Consider the following 20,098-nt stretch of genomic DNA (forward strand, 5'->3'; position numbering starts at 1 on the left):
GCTACAAGAAGTAAAAGTCTAAATCCTAATAGCCCTTGAAGATCCTACTTATGCAAGCACGATCCATGTCCTCTCTCTCTCTCTCTCTCATTCCTCATTGTTTTTTAAATCACGGTCAGAAACTGTCACTGTTTAGCTCTCTAATTTTTTATTTCCCTTTCTAAATAAAACCACCAATGGTTCTATAGTCAACAAATTTATTCAAGAAGAAAGATCACTTGTACAAACACTAGTCTTTCACCATAATCAGGGAGAGACACCACCATTCCCCACTAGGAGAAGAAAATAAACACACACAATCCCTAAATTAGTAGGTGTTCTATTGCCATCAAATATTTGCTTTAAGATCCATGTAATACGTTCTCAGCCATTCACCAATTATTTTGACCTCTTTCTTCCTTTGATGGGTCAACCACTTTGGATCATCGGGAGAAGATCCACCTAAATCCAAGCAGTGAGATCCTGCGTTATCAATATCAAGTTTATATGAGTACACTTTACATACAAAACTAGGGTAATCATAATGAGTCAAAAAGGAGTTCGGATCACATACTTATACAAGGACGTCAAAAACAACTCACAAACCAATCATAATGTGCCAGGATACCCAGATGATTGATTTCTAGAGTGTCTTCGACTTCATTGTATAACGAAATGGTGCGAACTTATCAAAAACATAACAAGTAATACAATACATGCCTTGTTTTGTAGTAACCACTATGAGGCTGGGAGATATGTTTTCAAGCACCCTAAGAGAAAATCAAAGTGAGTTTGATCAAGAAATTAAATGGATAATCCAAAACTGAGAAGACTTTAAATGACACATTATGTATCAGTTACTAATTAATTACCCTCCACTGCTATATGGATCTTTCAATCCATTGGAGAATATGATGTTACTTCCAAATTGTTGAAGAACCCGTTTAATATCCTGCATTTTTAATCCATAACAGCATTAATTAATTAGTATTTATAGTTCAAAATGTGTTTCAAAGAGTGGAGAGCAACTAAAACATACATGACCACCAAACTGAGTTGTGATCCAATGAGGCCGAGGACTGACTCCATATCTCTCCTTACAATCTTCCATGAAGCTGGTGAGGTTGAACGATTTGGGTGGGAACATTGACTCACTATTTGTACCGGCCGCAATCGGCATTACCATCTCACTACATGTCTACATGAACACAAAGCATCAGAGGTTGTAAATTAAGATCGTATCCAGTGCAAAGTCTCGGTGTTTAGTAGGTTCAGAGAACAATTATTACCTGCCAATTCCAACCATCATTTGTTTCACTAGGGGAGGTGTATTCATTCATATCATAGCATGCCGATTCGTTTCCCTTGAAAGCAACCACGCCTGCAAATACCCGACTTAGAACATCGATTGTTCTACTAGATTCTTCATCCATTGCCTTGCAAATAATTGAAACTTGATAAGGAGGTCGTGGACGATTATACTGTGCAGCGATTGCATATGTAATATCTAGGTAGTCCTTGAGTTGTGAAGAATTGCTCAATGGGCTATAACAAACACATACAAAAATTAATTTTTTTCCAGAAAATGGGAACCAAAATTCATACCAGTAGGACTCTTAATTACCTGCAAGTCTTGAATTTTTCACTGAGAAGTTTAAGGCCATTAGGCATGGCAGCAACGTCGTCAATTGTAGACCACACTTGTTTTATGTTATTGTAGCAATTCTCACTTGCTTCCTATACCACAAGAGAAAGACTATAACCACACGCTCTAGAGATCTTTACCAAGAGTGGGAGAAGGTGCATGTAAGTTTAATTTATTGTTATGGTTTGAATTTTACCCTGAAAACCTTCGTAACTAGAGAGTAGTAACTATCTTCAGGGACAATGTTGTCGAAATAGAGAATTGGTGCTGATGATGCAAGTGCTCCACGGGCAATATGAGGATATTTTAACCGAAACCATGATGCAAGCACTGTAGATAGAAAGAAAAAAAATGACATAAGAGACTTACAGAGTTTTAAAATATGAGCAACTATATATATGTGACATGAGCAGATGTAAATGATTCACATACTTCCACCGTAAGATCCTCCAATGACAATCACAGGGCTGGCCTCTGCAGACAAATTTTTTTTCACATAATTTATCACTTCTGCATAATCGGCAAGAGCTTGAGAAGAGCTGAAGTATCCACGTAAATTTGTGTTTTGTAACGCTTCTTTGATTGAACCGTATGGGACCGAGTGCCCATAAAAACGATGCTATGAAAAGACATGTATTGTTTAGCTTTTGAGGATGAGTTCTTATTGTATCCAAAATTCTAATGAGAGAAAACAAGTACCATTCCTTCTTACCTCTATGTACAATTCAAGAGCCTTGAATCGAGGAGAATTCTCATTAAGGAACCCAACATAACCAAGATCGCCATCTAAAGAGGCTTCAGCGCCAAAATAAACAAAGATTGGAGCACTAGAATTTGCACCACCCCAATGCTTAAAATTGATCACATATCTTTGTTGAAAGGTATTGTAGCTTTCAGGTCCAAAATTGAAATGGTCAAGCGTCTGTGTGTAGTTGAAGGTCTTCAAATCTTTGAGAAGAGGAGTCGTAAGGCTGCCTCCGTTGGCCACATGGTTGAGGTTCTTCTTCCTTATTCTTCTCTCCACCACACCTAGCCTTGGATTTGCAGAGACACAAGTTATGAAGACTAATAGAAGCAGCCCAAGTAGCTGAGAAGGAGTTTTCATAGCCATTGTTTTGACAAACAACAAGGATCATGTGATGTTACAAAGCTTGTAGAAGTAAGGTCGTTATATATGCAACTTTTTCTGTAAGGAAATAGGTTTCTTGGGGAGATAAAAGTAGCATTTGTAATAGAAGAAATAAAGTTTACAGGAACATTGAGAATTCTAGAATTTTTCCCTATCAGTCTCTGCCCTTGCAAGAATGGTAATCAGGTCTTGCAAGGAAGATGAGGACCACCGGAGACAACCCACAAAAAGTTGGATTTCCGGTAAAGTTGAATGAAACCAACTAAGAAGTCTAAACATTAATTTATTCACTTCTGACATGTGATGTCTAAACATACAAGAAAGAAATTTATGGTCCCTTAGGTTATGGATGTCCTCAGATAATTTTGGTGAGCAAGTAATCAATTTCCCTTATTTTGAAGCAAATAGCTGGAATTCTGTTGGACTTAATCAAGATAAAGTGTCAAAATTACTAAATAAGTGCATGATTATTTAGACTCAATTCATGAATCTTTCTAATCCTGGCTTATACAACAAGGTATGACAATGCCAGTTAGCTGGTTAATTTCACAACTTAAATGCCAGTTAGGTGTAATTTTCGGAGTATAATGGCTTGAGGATCCACTTATTATGGAGACATATAACGGTTTTCTCTCGAGAGTTTTTCAATGTTTGGATAAAAGTAAAAAGTGTACCCTCTGTTTCATTTTTTTATGGAAAAAAATAAGATTCTCAAATTGCATGACCCCTATGTTCGGATCGACATAAAGAAGGATGAAATAATTCTTCAACCTTAAAATGAAAACTTCATCCCTAGTCCTTTGAATTAAGGGAACTTCACATTTCAATTATCCCATTTTTATTTTTTTAATTTCCGATTTTTATATTTTAAGGTAACATAAGCTCTCTCTCTCTCCTTCCATCTCCACCAAATACTCTTACAATTAAGGTGATACTTCTCCCACGTTTGAAACTCTAGAAGCTTAAAACAGGCTTCCAACATGAGATGGACGAATATAAGAAAGAAAGACACAAAAACCGGATTTTTATTTGCAAGAGTGATTGCATCCTACAACCAACCAGTGAGATTTCCCCACGTGCATAGAAAGCAATTGAACGGTCTCAAATCAAATAGTGGGGATTTCATTGTAAATACAACTTTTTATTTTTATATCCAAGGGTTTAATAGCTTATGAATTTACAAAATGAAACCCCTAACCCTACCAACTCTAACGGCTAGGGTTATTTTTATTTTATTTTATTTATTTATTTATATGGAGCTGACGAGTTGATATTATGGGTGGGGGGGGGGATATTACAAATATATATGCCGCCGGATGGGTGTGAACCCAAGACCTCCCCATGGGAGTTTTGGGTTGTTAATCGCTCAACTAACCTCCCCAGATTTGTGTCATTAGAACAAGATGAACTAGATGACAAAACACCAGCTTTAGAATTCCTCAAACTACCTGAGAACAACTCCCATGCCAAGATGTGTAGGCAAATGGTAATGTCAAGGACTAGGGTTTATCTGATCAATCAAATCTTGCAAACATCAATGCTTATTCATACTGAATATAAGTTTTGATTAAGTGGGTTTTGGCAAAACTATTCTCTCTACTGATTTTCCATATATACACAAAAAAGAATTGATCAACCTGACGCAACCAAGTAAGTTTGTTTAGAATTGGGAATTTCCTAGCCTAAAACTTTATTCATCAAAAAGATCATAAATTAAAGGGGTGGAGGTTACTGTAAGCGAGAAAGAAAAGGAAAACGAGTCAATCAATGATGGTGTAGTTGGTGAGCTTTAAACTATTCTAGCATCGAAGACGGACATAATCACTATTAACGGTGAAATTATAGAGAATAACTAAATGGAAGAAGAAATTATAGGGAAGAAGAAACAATGAATTTATAGAGTTTAGCTCCCATCAAATCCTTGTCTGCTAACTGCTAACACAAAGTTGGATGACGTTGGATGGTAAAAATGACAACCTTCAGCCCAATTTGGTCTCCATTGATATTTGACCCCCAAATAATGTTAAGGTTAGGATTTAAACACAAGGTTGCTTAAAGCATTACACCCTGAGTATATAGATTGAAATACCCAGACCGTTGCTTCCAGCAGTATTTATAGACCAACACGAGGTTCTATGGTTAGTTGGACTCTCTCATAAAGGCTCATTACAACGTTTGATCGTAACTGATCCAATGGCCTATATTATAACATACGTTGGGTATAACTCAAATACCTCAACCATATTTGAGTATGACTCAGATACCTCAACAATCTCCACTTATGTTCTACATATGGCTCTAGTGTTAGTCCCATAAATGTAATGTTCAAACTCAATACAGAATCATTCATAACATTCCAAAAGATAATAGTAGTTAATAAAATCCAAAAGAACACTTTGAACCAAAACATGAGTTTTAGAACAAATTTAAACACAATCTAATTAGAAGTTCTCCTTAGGATTGAATTACTTATTCTCACAAAGAACAATACAATTGTTCCTTGCATTCTTGAATGATTTACTCATAAAGTGAATCATTCTTGTCGAGATCCATCCTGACAGCTTTGATTGATTTTACTTGTCAAGTAAATCTTTCCATCAAGCCAGAGGATTGGATTCGCTCCTCCATTTTCGTCATTCATCGCAAATTTACCAAAATATGAATTTCATAATACATGAATTCAATCATTTGCATAAGTATCTAATTCAATCAAAAGAACTTAGTACAACCCACATGATGACTGAAAATCATTTGCATTCTCATTAAGTTTCTATACAAGAACAAGATCTAAATTGTTTCTTTTACAAAGAACCATTCCATATTTCTATTTGAAATGTTAGAGTTATTATATCTAACATAGTTTGCATTCTCGTCAAGTTTCTATACAATAACAACATCTAAATGGTTTCTTTTACAAAGAACCATTCCATGTTTCTATTTGGAATGTGTTTCTATTTGGAATGTTAGGGTTATCATGTCCAACATAGTTTGCATTCTCATTAAGTTTCTATACAATAACAAGATCTACATGGTTTCTTTTACAAAGAACCATTCCATATTTCTATTTGGAATGTTAGAGCTATCATGTCCAGCATAGTTTGCATTCTCATCAAGTTTCTATATAGGATTAAGATCTACATAGTTTCTTTTACAAAGAACCATTCCATGTTTCTATTTGGAATGTTAGAGTTATCATGTCTAACATAGTTATTGGTTATATTATCAAATTTGTAATGATAAACCTTTCTATGGAAAACATATCATCAGATGTAGAATGATATAAAGATAACAATAACATCATCGAAGCATATTAACAATTTTCATATTCTTTGTTTGGAATAATAAGGTAATCAAACTTCATACAAAGGTTGTTATATTATCAATGTGGAATGATTTTACAAACCTTTATACTCCACAATCCTGCCAAATTATCTGAAATATGTAAATTGTCATGAATGCTAACTATGACTAGATGAAATTCGAACAATTCAAAATAACATAAAGTTGGATTAAGGCATATCTATCTATATGATCTTTAATTCCATCACCCCCACAATTTTGAATATTCGATTTGTATTTCAATCCCTTTGTAAGGGCATCTATCATGTTCTATCTTGATCACACATCAACTAAAATGATCACTTCTTGTTCTATTAGATAATTCAGCACATCCTACATTAGCCTAATTTGTCTCCTCTTAGCATTAAAGAGCGAGGTATTAGCTATCATTGTTGTTGCTTGATTATCACAAAACAAAATTTTAAATTAATCGAAGGAATATCCAAGATCAGATCTTTTATCCACTCTCTGTCTTATCTCCTCTTGAGGTTAGAGAATATAATTTTGATTTCATACAAAATAGAACTCAAAACAATACAAGTTCATCTCTTGGATTTCCTTTCAACAGCCACTTCTACTAGTGTAAAAATAATCACTAGTAGATTTGTTGTTTCTATTTCTGAGCAATAAAATGCATCAAAACTATCCTTCCAAAATTTGAGGATGTCCAATTTAGAGAAAAACATAATTTAAAGTACCCTTAAGGTATCTCATTAGCCTTGTAAAGACAAACCAATGCTTTCTACTAGAATTTCTAGTGAATCAACTTAGCATGCCTACTGTATAGGCTATGTCTGGCTCTATACAACTTATTGCATACAAAAAACTACCAATCAATTTAGAATGATTTAACTAATTCACAACTTTACCATCATTCAGTACAAGCTTTTATTATAATCATATGATGTCTCTACTAGTTTGCATCCACTGAATCCCCATCAAGAAAGTAGGTTTTTCAATATAACTGAATTGGCTATGGGTAATTCCTTGCGTAGAAAAACTTACTTTCATGTTAAGAATGTGTCTACAACACGAGGATCCGTCATGTCAAATTCTTTAGCTAAGCTTTCTTTTATGTCATTCACTACAGAATGATCAGAACCAAGAATTAGCATGTCGTCTACATATAAGCAAATAATTATGACCTTATTCGACACATACTTATAGTAAAGGCATTTATCAGAGTTACTAGTTTGAAACCCAGAACTCTTTACTTAATTTGTCAAATTTTTTGTGCCATAATTTAGATGCTTATTTAAGATCATAAAAGACTAACTTAATTTATAGTCTTTATGTTCGAAACCTTTCATGACATACCCTTCAAGTTTGTTCATGTAGGTTTTATAATTAATATACTCTTTGTCCATATCATTCACTCTATCAAAATCCTCAAAATTGTAAAACCGATATGTAACATAAACTTAAAGACATGTCCTTTTTATTTACAAGACCAAGAATCAACAACACAAGAATCATGTAACTAAATCAAAAACACATTAGTGTTCTATAAAACAAATTTAGAATCTTTCATTCAAATTTTGTTTTCTCTTATTTGCATTGATTTAGACCCAAGGAAAGTCTCTAACTTGGTCAGGTTAAATTGGACGTGTATCTCCATTCAGGTGTTCTCTCTCTTCCCCTCCCTTTTTTTCTTCAAAAAAATTGCTAAAAATTTTTACAGAAGAGAGTAAGTGGCAGTTTCTTTTTGGATTTCGACAGTGATAAAGCCATCACTTTGTTCACTTTATTCGAATCCTTTCTTCTCTTTTTTTGCTAAAAGGATCATTATATTAAACGAAGAAGAAATATTAAAAATACATCAATTAATACCTATAAGAAACCAACCTCCCTTACCCGCAACAACTGTTGCCCCAATACACCCTTCCTCACTGGTTCCTACTCAGATTAGAAAACCAATAACTCGTAAAACAAAATCTAGGACGTCTAGAGGCATCCACATCAAGTTCATTAAGGATTGAAGCTGACCAAGGAATGTTTATATCAGAAGTTCCTATCCTAGCTGCTGAATTTGCCAAAAAATCTACCATTGTATTAGTTTCACAATAGCAATGTGAAATCTACCAATCTATAGTCAGCAAATATTCTTGTAACTCTCTCCACAAATGAAAGATATACCAAGGTATTTTCTTTTGCTGTATTAAAGTCACCACAACTTTTGAATCACTTTCTACCCAAAGCTTTGTAATTTGTAAATGCCTTGCCCAACTTCATTTCAAAATACTCCTCCACCGACAGACCTTCCTAGGTTGCCTAAAGAAGACCCATCAATATTTAGTTTTACCCATCTTGCAGCAGGAGAATGCCAAAAAAATTCTTGTGGAGGAGCAGCACTAAAGACAGAGAAGTGAAGGCCCAGTTTTCTTGCATCCGAAAAAATGGTAGGAGTTACTTTTCTTCCATCCATTTTAAAGCCAAACTGTACTAAATATGAAAAAATTAAACTCACCACCTCATCAGTCTTGAAATTTAAATTTTTAGACCGGATTTGATTGCGGACCATCCAAAGAAAGTATAAAAGCAAACAACATCCATTAATCCAAGCAGTCCATAAAGGAGACTGTGAAGCCTGGTGTTTCTAAGCCTTGAACGACTCTACAATCGAATCTTTTATTGTCCAGCTATAACCAAACTTTGCTGCAAAAGCTTCTCCACATCCACGTGAAAATGAGCAGTGAAAAAAGCGATGTCTTATGTCCTCTGAAGCTTTACCACATAGATTACAATGAGAGGCTAGCATAATCCCTTTCCGAGTCAACAAGGTATCAACAGGTAGCCTATCATGAAAAAGTTTCCAACAGAATACTTGTTGTCTAGGCTACAAAGAAGTCTTCCAAATACTTTTTCCCATTTCAGTTGTTCTCCTTTTCTACGATAGAGATCCTATGCGGATCGAAAACTAAACTCTCCCCCCACCGAACCTTGCCAATGACAAACATCAACAAAACCAGCACAAGGAATAGGATATAACATAAAGAGAGATTACTTCTTGAAATTTGGCATTGTAAACTGACGAAAGTCTCCACTCCTCTTTCTGTAAACAATCTGCAACAGTCAATTTCAAATGACTCTCTAGATCCAGAGGAATACCAACATAGTCTGCAATGGTAAAATTCCCCAACCATTTGTCAAACCAAAAATTTATATTTTGACCATCTCCAATTGACCACCGTTCATGAGCTTGAACAAAACCCCAAACCTTCCTTAATCCCAACATCAAAGATGATTGCTGCCCATAAATCTTTAAATTTCCCCTTTTGTGCACCATCTTCCCCTTTAAAAAGTGAGCAAAACTAGAGTGTTATGTTGAATTATCCAAGCCAACTTGCATAAGGATGCCAAATTGACATATCTTAATCTCCGAATACCCAAACCACCCTCACATTTTGAAGTACATAGTTTTGCCCAAGACACTGTAACCTTCTTCACAACCTCTATACTCCCTGTCCAAATGAAGTTACGCATCCAAGCCTTTGCTTGAGAAATGATAGAGCTAGGCCACCAGTACACTGAGAAATTATGAATTGGCATGCTAGAAATAACTGAACGTACCAGTTCCACTCTACCTTCCAAAGATAACAGCTTTCCACACCACCCTTGTAGTCGATTATTAATCTTGTCTAAAACTGGAAACAATCTAATACGAGTAACTCTTCTTTTAAAAATATCTACCCCCATATATCAAGTAGGAAAGAGAGCAATTGGGAAATTTAATATGTCCACAATTTTCTGTTTCCGACTAGGAGGCACATGTCCAAGAAAAAGCTTACTCTTCTCCAAATTGATATGTTGACCCAAAAATTCTTGATACTTCGATAAGAAAATTTTTAAAGCTTTAACATAACATAAAGAAGCATTTGAAAAAATAAAAATATCATCAGTATACATCAGTAAAGAAGGAACTTCTACTCCCCTGGGACCTGGCAAATCTCTCAATCTACCAGCAGCTATCAAAGAATGAAGGCCTTTGCATAGTACATCTTCTACAAGAAGAAAAAGAAGAGGAGATAAAAGGTCCCCTTTCCGAAGCCTTTTCTCAACTCCAAAGAATCCAATTGGTCCCCCATTCAATAAAACTGAGATTCTAGTAGTCTGAAGTATCTCATGAATCAAACCAACCGATCTATTTGAAAATCCGAAAGCCTTCAAGACCAAGAATAAAAACTCCCATGATAGAGTATCATAAGCTTTCATAATATCAATCTTAATTCCCATCCCTCCCCCTCTAACAAAATAATGTAAAATATTTGTAAGTTAGGAAGCTACAACAACATTTTCAGAATCATCTTACCTTTCTAGAAAGCTCCTTGCTCCTTAGAAATAAGCTTAGGCAAAAGAGGACTCAGCTGAGAAGCCATTATCTTAGACAATGCTTTACAAAAAAAATTCCCCATACATAGAGGCCGAAATTTGTCCAGTGTAACTACATTCTCCACCTTGGGAACTAAAGTGAGGAAACAATTATTTACCCCTTTTGGAAGTTCCCCTTTTTAAAAAACGGATTGAACTGCAGTCATAAAATAAGCAAAAACAATATCCCAGCATTTGCGGATAAAACTTCCCGGAAAGCCATCTGGTCCTGGAGAATTGTCAGGATCTAGGTCCCATACCACTCCTTTGATCTCCTCATTAGACGGCAAACCTTCAAGTAATAAACAAACATCATCCATCAGCACTTTTGGAATAACAGACAACAACTCTAGGTGACCTAAGTAGGAACCAGTTTTATGATAGTTTTCAAAGTAAGTCACCACATAATCTGCAGTTCAACCGAACTTGATATTCAAGTGTCATCCATTCTTCGCAAAGATTTAATAGAGTTTTTATTCCTTCGAAGTTTAGTAGAGAGATGGAAAAATTTTGAATTCCTATCTCCCTCCCTCAACCACCTGACCTTTGCTTTCTGCCGAAGAAGAGAGTCCAGACGATCCATTGCTTGTACAAGTTTTGACTTCAAGGAAGCCTCTTGATCAAAATATTCATCTGTCATATCAAGTTGATCAATATTAGTTTGAAAGGATTCTAGATCTTTCTCCGCTTGCTGTACTTCAATAAAAAGATTAGGAAATGTCATTTTTGCCCAGGCTTTAAGACGCTGCTTAACATTCTTCAATCTCTGTGCTAGTACAAAAATGGGATCACCAACAACCGGTTCTACTCAAGCCAAACGAACCACCTCCAAAAAAGAATCGTCAGTCATCCAAAAATTATTGAACCTGAAAGGAGTGTTTACCGGTTTGACACCTTTGTCAACAAAGACAAAAATTGGAGAGTGATCTGAAGAGTGTGTCGGAAGAGTGATCTGTTTAAAATCACCAAACAACTCTAACCATATGGCATTGAAGAAATTTCTATCAAGGACCAAACAAACATTACCAACTTTGTTTTGATTTGACCATGTAAATTTCCTACCCAAAGATGGAACTTCAAAAAGCTCACAAGCATCAATGGTAGCCTGAAAATCAGCTGTTGCACCCAACTGGAATCTGCCTGAACCCCTCCTTTCAGACACCTATAACACTGAATTAAAGTCCCCCATAACCAAAAATGGTAAGCTGGACAAAGGAAGAGCAATAAGATCCTCCCAAAGCCATCCGCAATCAAATCTTTCACAACAAGCATCAACCACTGATAGACCAAATGGCACACCTTGCCACTTGAATTGAAGAGAGAGAGTTGTTGGTTAGATGAAGAGAGAACAGAGGGCCGCCGCAACTCTCTCTTCCAAAAGACCCAAAGATTTGGAACTTTCTCTAACAAAAAATTATACACAAAATTAGAAGTATATCCCAATCTATTAATAAAAAGAATTGGGCACTTACTGACATCCACTTTTGGTTCAGCGACACAAAAAATGTCTAGTTGATGAGTTATTAACAGCATTTTAAGGGCCCTCCTACCAGACGCATTACCAATGTTGCAAATATTCCAAAAGAAAAGCTTCATATCAACAGATACAGAGCAGCACTTTCCGCTCCCAATGAGAAGCTCTTATTTACTGTAGAGACTTTCCCTAAAGCAGCATCTACCTTCTTGAATTCCTCTGCCAACAAACCCTTTTTACTTGTGGCCACTTTCTTCACTACATGAGCCTTCTTAGGACGACGCGAGGAGAGCCTTCAGCCCTCATTGAGATAGAAGACGAAGGAGCAGGAACAACTTCCAATTGCAACATTCCATCATTTTCAAATTTGGCCGAACTCTTCTGGGCCCCACTAGAGTCCAACGCATTCTCCCTAGTTGCCACGTTAGCCCCTAAGGAATTCTCTCTAAACTGCATTCCTTCCTTGGTCGAACCTCCTAGTGCATTTACAGCATTGGGTCCTACCAATGAATCCCCCAAAGTAAACTTTTCAAGTTGAATAGAACTCTTATCACAGAATGAACTGTTTGAAATTCAAAATGTTTGGCCGAATCACACCCTTCATTCTTTATCATTGGGTCCCACAAATGAATCCCCCAAAGAAGGGTTTTCAATTTGAATAAAAGTCTTACCCGCAACATGAATATTTTGAAATTCAAAATGCTTGGCCGAATCACACCCTTCATTCTTATCATTGAGTCTCACCAATGAATCCCCCAAAGAAGGGTTTTCAATTTGAATAGAATTCTTACCCTCAACATGGACATTTTGAAATTCAAAATGTTTGGGCGAATCACACCCTTTATTCTTATCATTGGGTCCCACCAATGAATCCCCCAAAGTTGCGTTTCAATTTGAATAGAAGTCTTACCCGCAACATGGACGTTTTGAAATTCAAAATGCTTGGCCGAATCACAATCTTCAATCTTTTCTTCGGGTCCCACGAGTGAACTCTCCAAAGGAGAGTTACCAATTAACTTAGAACACTTATCTGCATCTAAGGATTTTTGAAATTCAAAATTTGTGGCCGAACCAATAACCACACCATTTTGAAAATCAAAACCATCATCCAATTGAAGGTTTCCATGAGATTTAGAACTCTTATCTGCATCAAGGATTTAACTATTCAATGCTTTTATACTAACAAAAGAAATTTAAAATAAATAGCAACCCCATCAAGATAGGTCTCCTATTTCAAATTTCATGGCTTAAGGGTTCAATTTGAGGTCTTTCAGTTAAATGTTACCCATCTAATATGCCATGCATATAAACCACAAGAAGGGGCTTTGATCAGCTACCAAACCCAGCCACTTAAGAGAAATCATATTCTAGATTTCATAACCAATTTTCTTTATATATAAAAATAATATAAAAGAAATTGAAGGAATAAAAATAGAGAGATGGATAATCCCCATCTCAATACATTCATCTTTCAGAAATTAATCCATGATCAATGGTCGAATTCCCACAAATTTTGATCAACTGATTCCAATCATGTCAAAATATGTAAAAAAATGACTATAATCATGGCAATATCTGAAAGAAAAGAGATAATCTCAGTTTTGTTTTTTCATGTAGAAAAGCATCCAATCTATTGAATTCAGTTTGAAAAATTGACGATGGATTGATTAAATCAAGCAAAGAAGGGGGAATAATCAAAAGACCGTTTAAGGCACTTTGGTATTACTTTTCCTTTTCTTTCTTTAAATTATCAATCCCATTATCAAAAACTTAAACCTCAGATTGAAGCATGAATATATTATTTAAAAAACTAACTGAAGGTGCTCACCTTACCTTCGGAGATGCAGAGCAGCATAGGTAAGGCCTAAGCAAGTTATCATGAGGCCCCTAGACTATTGCTGCTGCCACAAAAGTGGCCCATGGCTGAGAGCGATATCCTGTAATCGCCAGAAAATCCCATTTTTCTATTACGTCAATAAAAATTCAAAGTGAAGAATTTAAGAGGAATCAAAACGCAACTCTGTCCATGAGTTCCACGCCTTTGCATCACAAAACATGAAGCTGAAAAAACCACTTGTCAGTACTGGCCACCACACGACCTTCAGTGATTGCCAAAGGCACCATATACTCCCTCCAGCCTTGCCTTCTCCATGGAAAACCAGTTTTGGGTCTCTTCTTCAGAAGAGCAAATTTCTTCACCCCACAAGCATCAAGAAACCCGAGAAATTTTGATTTAATCAAGTTCTTTTTCCTCCTCAGCCATGATTCAGGTTCAGAACTTGATTCGATCCTCAACATGGTAGCGATGTCAAATCCTACCCAGAGTCTGTGTCTCCCCATTGAACCCGTGATCATGAGAGGACCCTCTGCTCTGCTCATCACCTACAGCCTTTTCACGGCAACCTGGTTGCCATTAGGCATGGCGCCCTAAGCCCTTGTACACAATACCTGCACCTTTATATCTTTTCCTTTTAACAATAGAAAAGAAAGATATTAATAGTAGTAAAGAAGATCAATCGCACCTGAGCAAAGAGTAACAACCAAACTGAATAGTTAACGAATGCTTCTGTGCATAAAATGCCGGATTTTGCTTGGGGGCAGTGCTTACGTGGCACTGCTCCAAGCAGCCAACGGTTGGATTTTCATTTAGATGCTTAGACTAAATCTCCATTGTACATTATGAGCATGTGCATTAAATCCCAACTTAAGTGAGAATAAACCGTTTCAATTTATGTTTCAAATGAACCTAACCATCTTGAGGTTCAAATCAAACCCATGTTTCTTCAATTTGATAGAACGGGTCCACCATTTCGGCCCAAAGCTTCGGTGCTCCGGCGATGATGAACCAAGCTGCTCCGGTTGCTGGTACAACCAGCGCCTTAACCATTCTTAGATTTTCTCTCATGTGTTTCTCCATCATCACCTTAACTGGGTTCTTAGGCTTTTCATTCACAGAATTCACTCTCTACTTTTTCAGTTACAAAAGCAGAAAAAGAGGGCAAATTTGCCACCACACTTTCCAAGCTCTGCAACTAACTATTTCACCAAAATTTCCTATGCCAGATTTCTATCACAAGCTACATCAGCACGAGATGTGGTCTTTCTTGGGACACCCTACTGCTCATTTCAAGATATTTTTTAGTTTTTGTTTTAGTAAGATTTCTACAAAGATGGGATCTTAGCTTCTTGTCTGAGAAACCCAATTGCTTTGTTGCATTTTTTTTCCTGAAATTTCAACCGGAACAAGGCAAGATGGGATCTTTAGTTTCATATCTGGACCTGAATCTTCTTCCTGACAACAACATTGTTACAACGAAAGTGGAACCCAAGCTTGAACCCCTGTACAAAGAACACTACTACTCAATCCCAAATCCTAATTCTAGCTCTTACTCTAACCCTGACCTGAGTATTTCACTGAATCTCGTTCGGATGTTATCCAAGAAATCTCTCCAGTTTCAGAAATTTCTATAGAGGGAAACGATGTATAATGGAAAACCGATTGCGACGAGCATTGTAGTCTCTGCCTGGGCTGAGCCAAGCCATTTCCGGCGCTGGTTGTGCCTGCAGCAGGAGCAGCTTGGTGCATCATAGTTTCTGGAGCACCGGCACTTTGGGCGGAAATGGCAGACCCTTCTAATGCAATCAAAATTAATTGAAGAAACATAGGTTTGAGTTGAACATCAATATGGTTCGGTTCGTTTAAAACATAAATCAAAATGGTTTATTCTCACTTAAGTTGGGGTTTAATGCACATGCTGATAATGGACAATGGAGATTTAGTCTAGGCATCTAAATGAAAATCCAACCATTGGCTGCTTGGGAGCAGTGCTTACGTGCTGCTTGGAGCAGTGCCACGTAAGCACTGCTCCCAAGCAAAATCCGTGCCTTATCGAGCTGATGTGTTCAGTCATTGATGGTTTGTTACTGCTAACAGCCACCTTCCCCAAGAACCCATCTTGGTATTGTGCTTCCTGCTGAGTGGATTCCACGTACTAAGAAATTTCAAAGAGAATTTCTCTTCTCTATTCACTCACGTTTTCCAGCAGCAGTGTAGGTAACAATAATGTTTTAACAGATTCCTAGACACTATTGTTTTCTTGAGTCCCATCTAGAAAGCTCGAACAAAACTAATGCTATAAAATTGTTAGGGTTAGGGTTTAAGCACAAAGTTGCTTAAAGCATTACACCATGAGTATCTAGATTGGAATACCCAGACCGTTGCTTCCAGCAATATTTATAGACCAACACGAGGTTCTACGGTTAGTTGGACTCTCTCATAAAGGCACATTACACCGTTGAATCGTAACTGATACAATGGCCTATATTAGAACATACGTTGGGTATAACTCAAATACCTCAACCATATTTGAGTATGACTCATATACCTGAACAAATAATTCTGCAAAACTTACTTTAACAAACAACCAAAGAAACCCTAGAAACATGGAACCTAACCCCAATTCGAGTTGGAGATCGTCAACTTGGATCAATCAGACATGAACCCTAGACTTCTCCTAATCCACTTCGGTATGCCCTAGAAATCCATTTGGAGTCTCCCTGTGCTTTTCTCCTCTCAACAGAGCCATTCCAGACGAAGCCCATTCACCATTTTTCTAATCTAATCAGCGATTCATCTATTTAGGGTTTTTTCAATTCCATGAATTTTTCTCATGGATGTAAATCTTTAGAAGAATCTCACCAGAAGCTAGAGACACTCAGATGTCATGGATTTCTCGATTTACTCCATTCACCCAACATCCATCGTGGTTGCTTATAAAATTTTAGTCATTTAGAATGGGAAATCAGAGAGAAAATCCCACGGGGGTGGGGGGGGGGGTAAATGGATGATTGACCCTTGTAAAGATTAACATTTAGGTGGTTCTATAGAAAGGAATTGACCACAAAATCTAGAGATTGGTTGAGACCTCAACAACGAAACACTGAAATTGGAAAATAAAGGATTAGAGTTGGGTAGAGACATGAGTTTCATTTTATAAATTTGTAAATTATTAAACCATTGAATGCAAAAATAAGTAATCGTATTTACAACAAAATCCTTGCCACCGATTGTTTTCTGTACATGCTGAAATCATGATGGTTGGCTACACGCAACAGGCAGTAAATAAAGATCCACAAAAACCTAATATTCTACAAGATAGAAGATTTTACACCCCGTTGGATGATCTAGAAAAAGGGTTAAGCCTTGCAATTAAGAGTACACTAATAACCAAGGGCAGAATCAAGATTCAACATTGGGGAGGCCAAAGAATAAAAGTCTAGATAACCTTCTCGTTGGGGAAGCAATAATGTTTTTTTGCCACACATTGTGTGGGCCTTGCAAGACCACATATATTATTTTATTATATTAAAGAATAGACCCACATATATTTTGTGGGGCCCACACATATTTGAAAAAAAAAAGGTTAAATTATTGATAATGATACTTTTTTTTGGGGGAAAAAAAAAGAAAAAAAAAACACATGACTTCAACGCTAGAAAATTAGATACAAACCAAAATTTTCTTTGGTAGGAGATGCAAACTAATTTATTTTTAGGTAAGAGATGTAAGCCATGGTAGTTAGTTACCTTACTAACAATAGACATTTTATTCATAAAATAAAATAAAATTAGAAAGAAAAAAAAAAAAAAAAAAAAAAACAAGAATACAAATCAAATAAATAAAATATATAAATAAAAAAAAATAAAAAGAAAAAAAAAAGAAAGAAGAAGAAGAAGAAGGAGGAGGAGGAGGAGGAGGAGGAGGAGGAGGAGGAGAAAGAAGAAGAAAGAAGAAGAAGAAGAAAAGAGAGGAGAGAGAGAAAAAGAGAAACGATAAATAAATTGAGAAAAAGAAAGAGATCTAATTGTGGAGAAGATTTTTTTTCCAAATTTTCCTTAACCCACGCTCATAGAAAGGGAAGAGAATAAATAGGAAGAAAGAAAGGGAAGAAAATAAATAGGAAGTGTTACAGAAGAGATGCACACGTGCAAATATGCACATGACTGATTGGGTCAAATTCTCACTCAAGTAATCAACCAGCTAAGTGGTCGGGACTTAGCCTGGTCAAATGTGACTAATATGGAACACTCCAGCTGATCGAGTAGAATTCTCACCCGAGAAATCAACAGGCTAAGTGGTGGGGACTTACCCTAGTCAAATGTGACTAATATGGAAAACTCCATTCACACTAAGACAAAGAAGGTAATGTCAACATAAACAGAATGTCTACCCTAGAGATAGCAAGGAGGGCCAATGATCGGGACCCTATTGGTTCTAAGTAAGGTAACCCACACATTACTTAACAAGGACTCAATCCTTAGGTAAACAGACGGACATTTTCTAGTGAATCCTAGAGCAGCACTCGCTCGGGACCTTAATCTAATCCCTGACTGACTTAGCCATTGGAGGCAGTTGCCCGGCATCCTAGCTGGCCACATCTAACATCTTTTGTAGGTTTCACCATTTCTTGCTCGAGAGATCGCTCAGGAGTCAATCCAACTAGGTTGGGACTAGGATCAGATCTGAGACACAACAGTCTTTGGCACTGTCTGTGGGAAACGAAAAACAAGTCATGACAAGGAGAACAAACAATGCCGGATGAGCTACCCGGCAAAATACTACAAGTGGGGATCAAAACCAAGATGATCAAAATCTCCAAGATCATGGAGGCCAACACTCCTCTTGAGAGGCTGATCGAGATGAAACACGGGCTGTGCCAAACCCTTTCAAGGAAGGTACCTCAGCAGAGTCCCAGGGACCTACTACCATCATAGATCTAAAAGAGATCCGGAAGGCATGCTAAAGCTACAAGGAGTGCTGCGTGGTTTGGTGCACAAAATAGGAATTCAGCAAGAACTCCATGTAGCACCTAGGCCAGGAGACTGCATCAAGCTGCCCGAGCAGCAAGGGGTACCTGGCCAACAAGAGCAAACCAGGCCAACGAAAGGTGGGCGGCGCGGCACGAGACCCCAGCGGACAAGAGAGCGGGAGAAGGTATGAGGTTCAGCGCCTCCAATTGGCTCTCAGGCCCTAGACGGACCCAAGATCTCCCCCAGAGGAGCTGACCGAGCAAGGATGACCAAGAAGGAGAGAGTCATCCATGAGGACGCTCGGGCAAATCATGATCAAAAGTGTCAATATACCAGTCACGTTTGGCCCGGGCAAGTATAATGTTGTCTGAGCAAAACAGATCAGGATGCAATCGATTACAAAAACGGTAGCAGAGGTCAAGAGAAAATTAGAAGACTCCGACCTTGAACAGGAGGCAATTCACTTAGGTGTGGACCATGACGAGGATTTTGACGTAGTTGATTAGGAACCTTTCTCAGGTGAAATAATGAACATGCCACTCTCGGCTAACTTCATCATGCTGACCTTCACACCATTCGAAGGAAAACCCAATCTGAAAGAGCACATAAGCTACTTTAAATCCATCATGACTGTCGTAGGCCACGAGGATGAGCTACTCTATCGTACCTTCCCAACCTCTTTGAAGGGACCGACAATAAAGTCGTTCAGCAGCCTAAAACTGGGATCCATCAACAACTTCAAAGAATTTGCTAGGAAATTCATTGCCCGGTTCAAGGGCGAGATCTGGAGTAAAAAGACGTCTGGTAGCCTATTCGCCATCAAGCAGGACAAGAACGAGTCTATTTGGGACTATTTGAAGCGTTTTGATGAAGTAGACATCTAGATCGAGGAACTAGACAATCAAGTGGTGTACAACGCCCTGTGGAGCAGCATCATGCACAAGAGACTCCTGGAAGTCCTACTGTCAGACAAACCAGAAACTTAAGAAAACCTTGCTACGAAAGTGCTAGAAACAAGCCAGTGTATACGAAGTAATAGACGCTCAGGTAAAAGCTAACAAGGAGTGAAAGTCGGACGATGAGAAGGAAGGTCACTCCATTGCCCAGGATAAAGAAGCCGGGGACGGAAAACCAATTGACCAGTCACGGAACTCTACCAATTTGAGGAAATTCTACCAATAATTGTACAAGCCTTACATTTAAGAATAAAAAATCCTATTGGCCCAACCGAGGGTCCCTGGCACCATCCTGTTTATATCTCTTTGCACCTCTCTTGAGGACTAAACATACTTTTGAGTACCATGTCCCAGGCATCATCCCGGTCACATCTCTTTGCACCTCTCTTGAGGACTAA

At 37.5% G+C, this 20,098-nt stretch overlaps 1 protein-coding gene across 1 annotated transcript; it reads right to left on the reverse strand.

The window, feature by feature from the left end:
* Positions 1–301: 301 nt before the first annotated feature.
* Positions 302–2,735, reverse strand: LOC149024100 (uncharacterized). The gene is made up of 9 exons (XM_089142887.1): positions 2,337–2,735; positions 2,057–2,243; positions 1,821–1,954; positions 1,604–1,716; positions 1,269–1,524; positions 1,019–1,177; positions 852–931; positions 700–749; positions 302–462 (listed from the first exon to the last, which is right to left on the reverse strand). Exons 1-9 carry the CDS (start codon positions 2,733–2,735, stop codon positions 329–331), a joined length of 1,512 nt encoding a protein of 503 aa, XP_088999013.1. The 3' UTR covers positions 302–328.
* Positions 2,736–20,098: the final 17,363 nt, after the last annotated feature.

The sequence above is a fragment of the Hakea prostrata genome, chromosome 2 (assembly GCF_041222555.1).
Source record: "Hakea prostrata isolate BN-2017 chromosome 2, UWA_Hpros_2, whole genome shotgun sequence".
NCBI classification, from domain to species: domain Eukaryota; kingdom Viridiplantae; phylum Streptophyta; class Magnoliopsida; order Proteales; family Proteaceae; genus Hakea; species Hakea prostrata.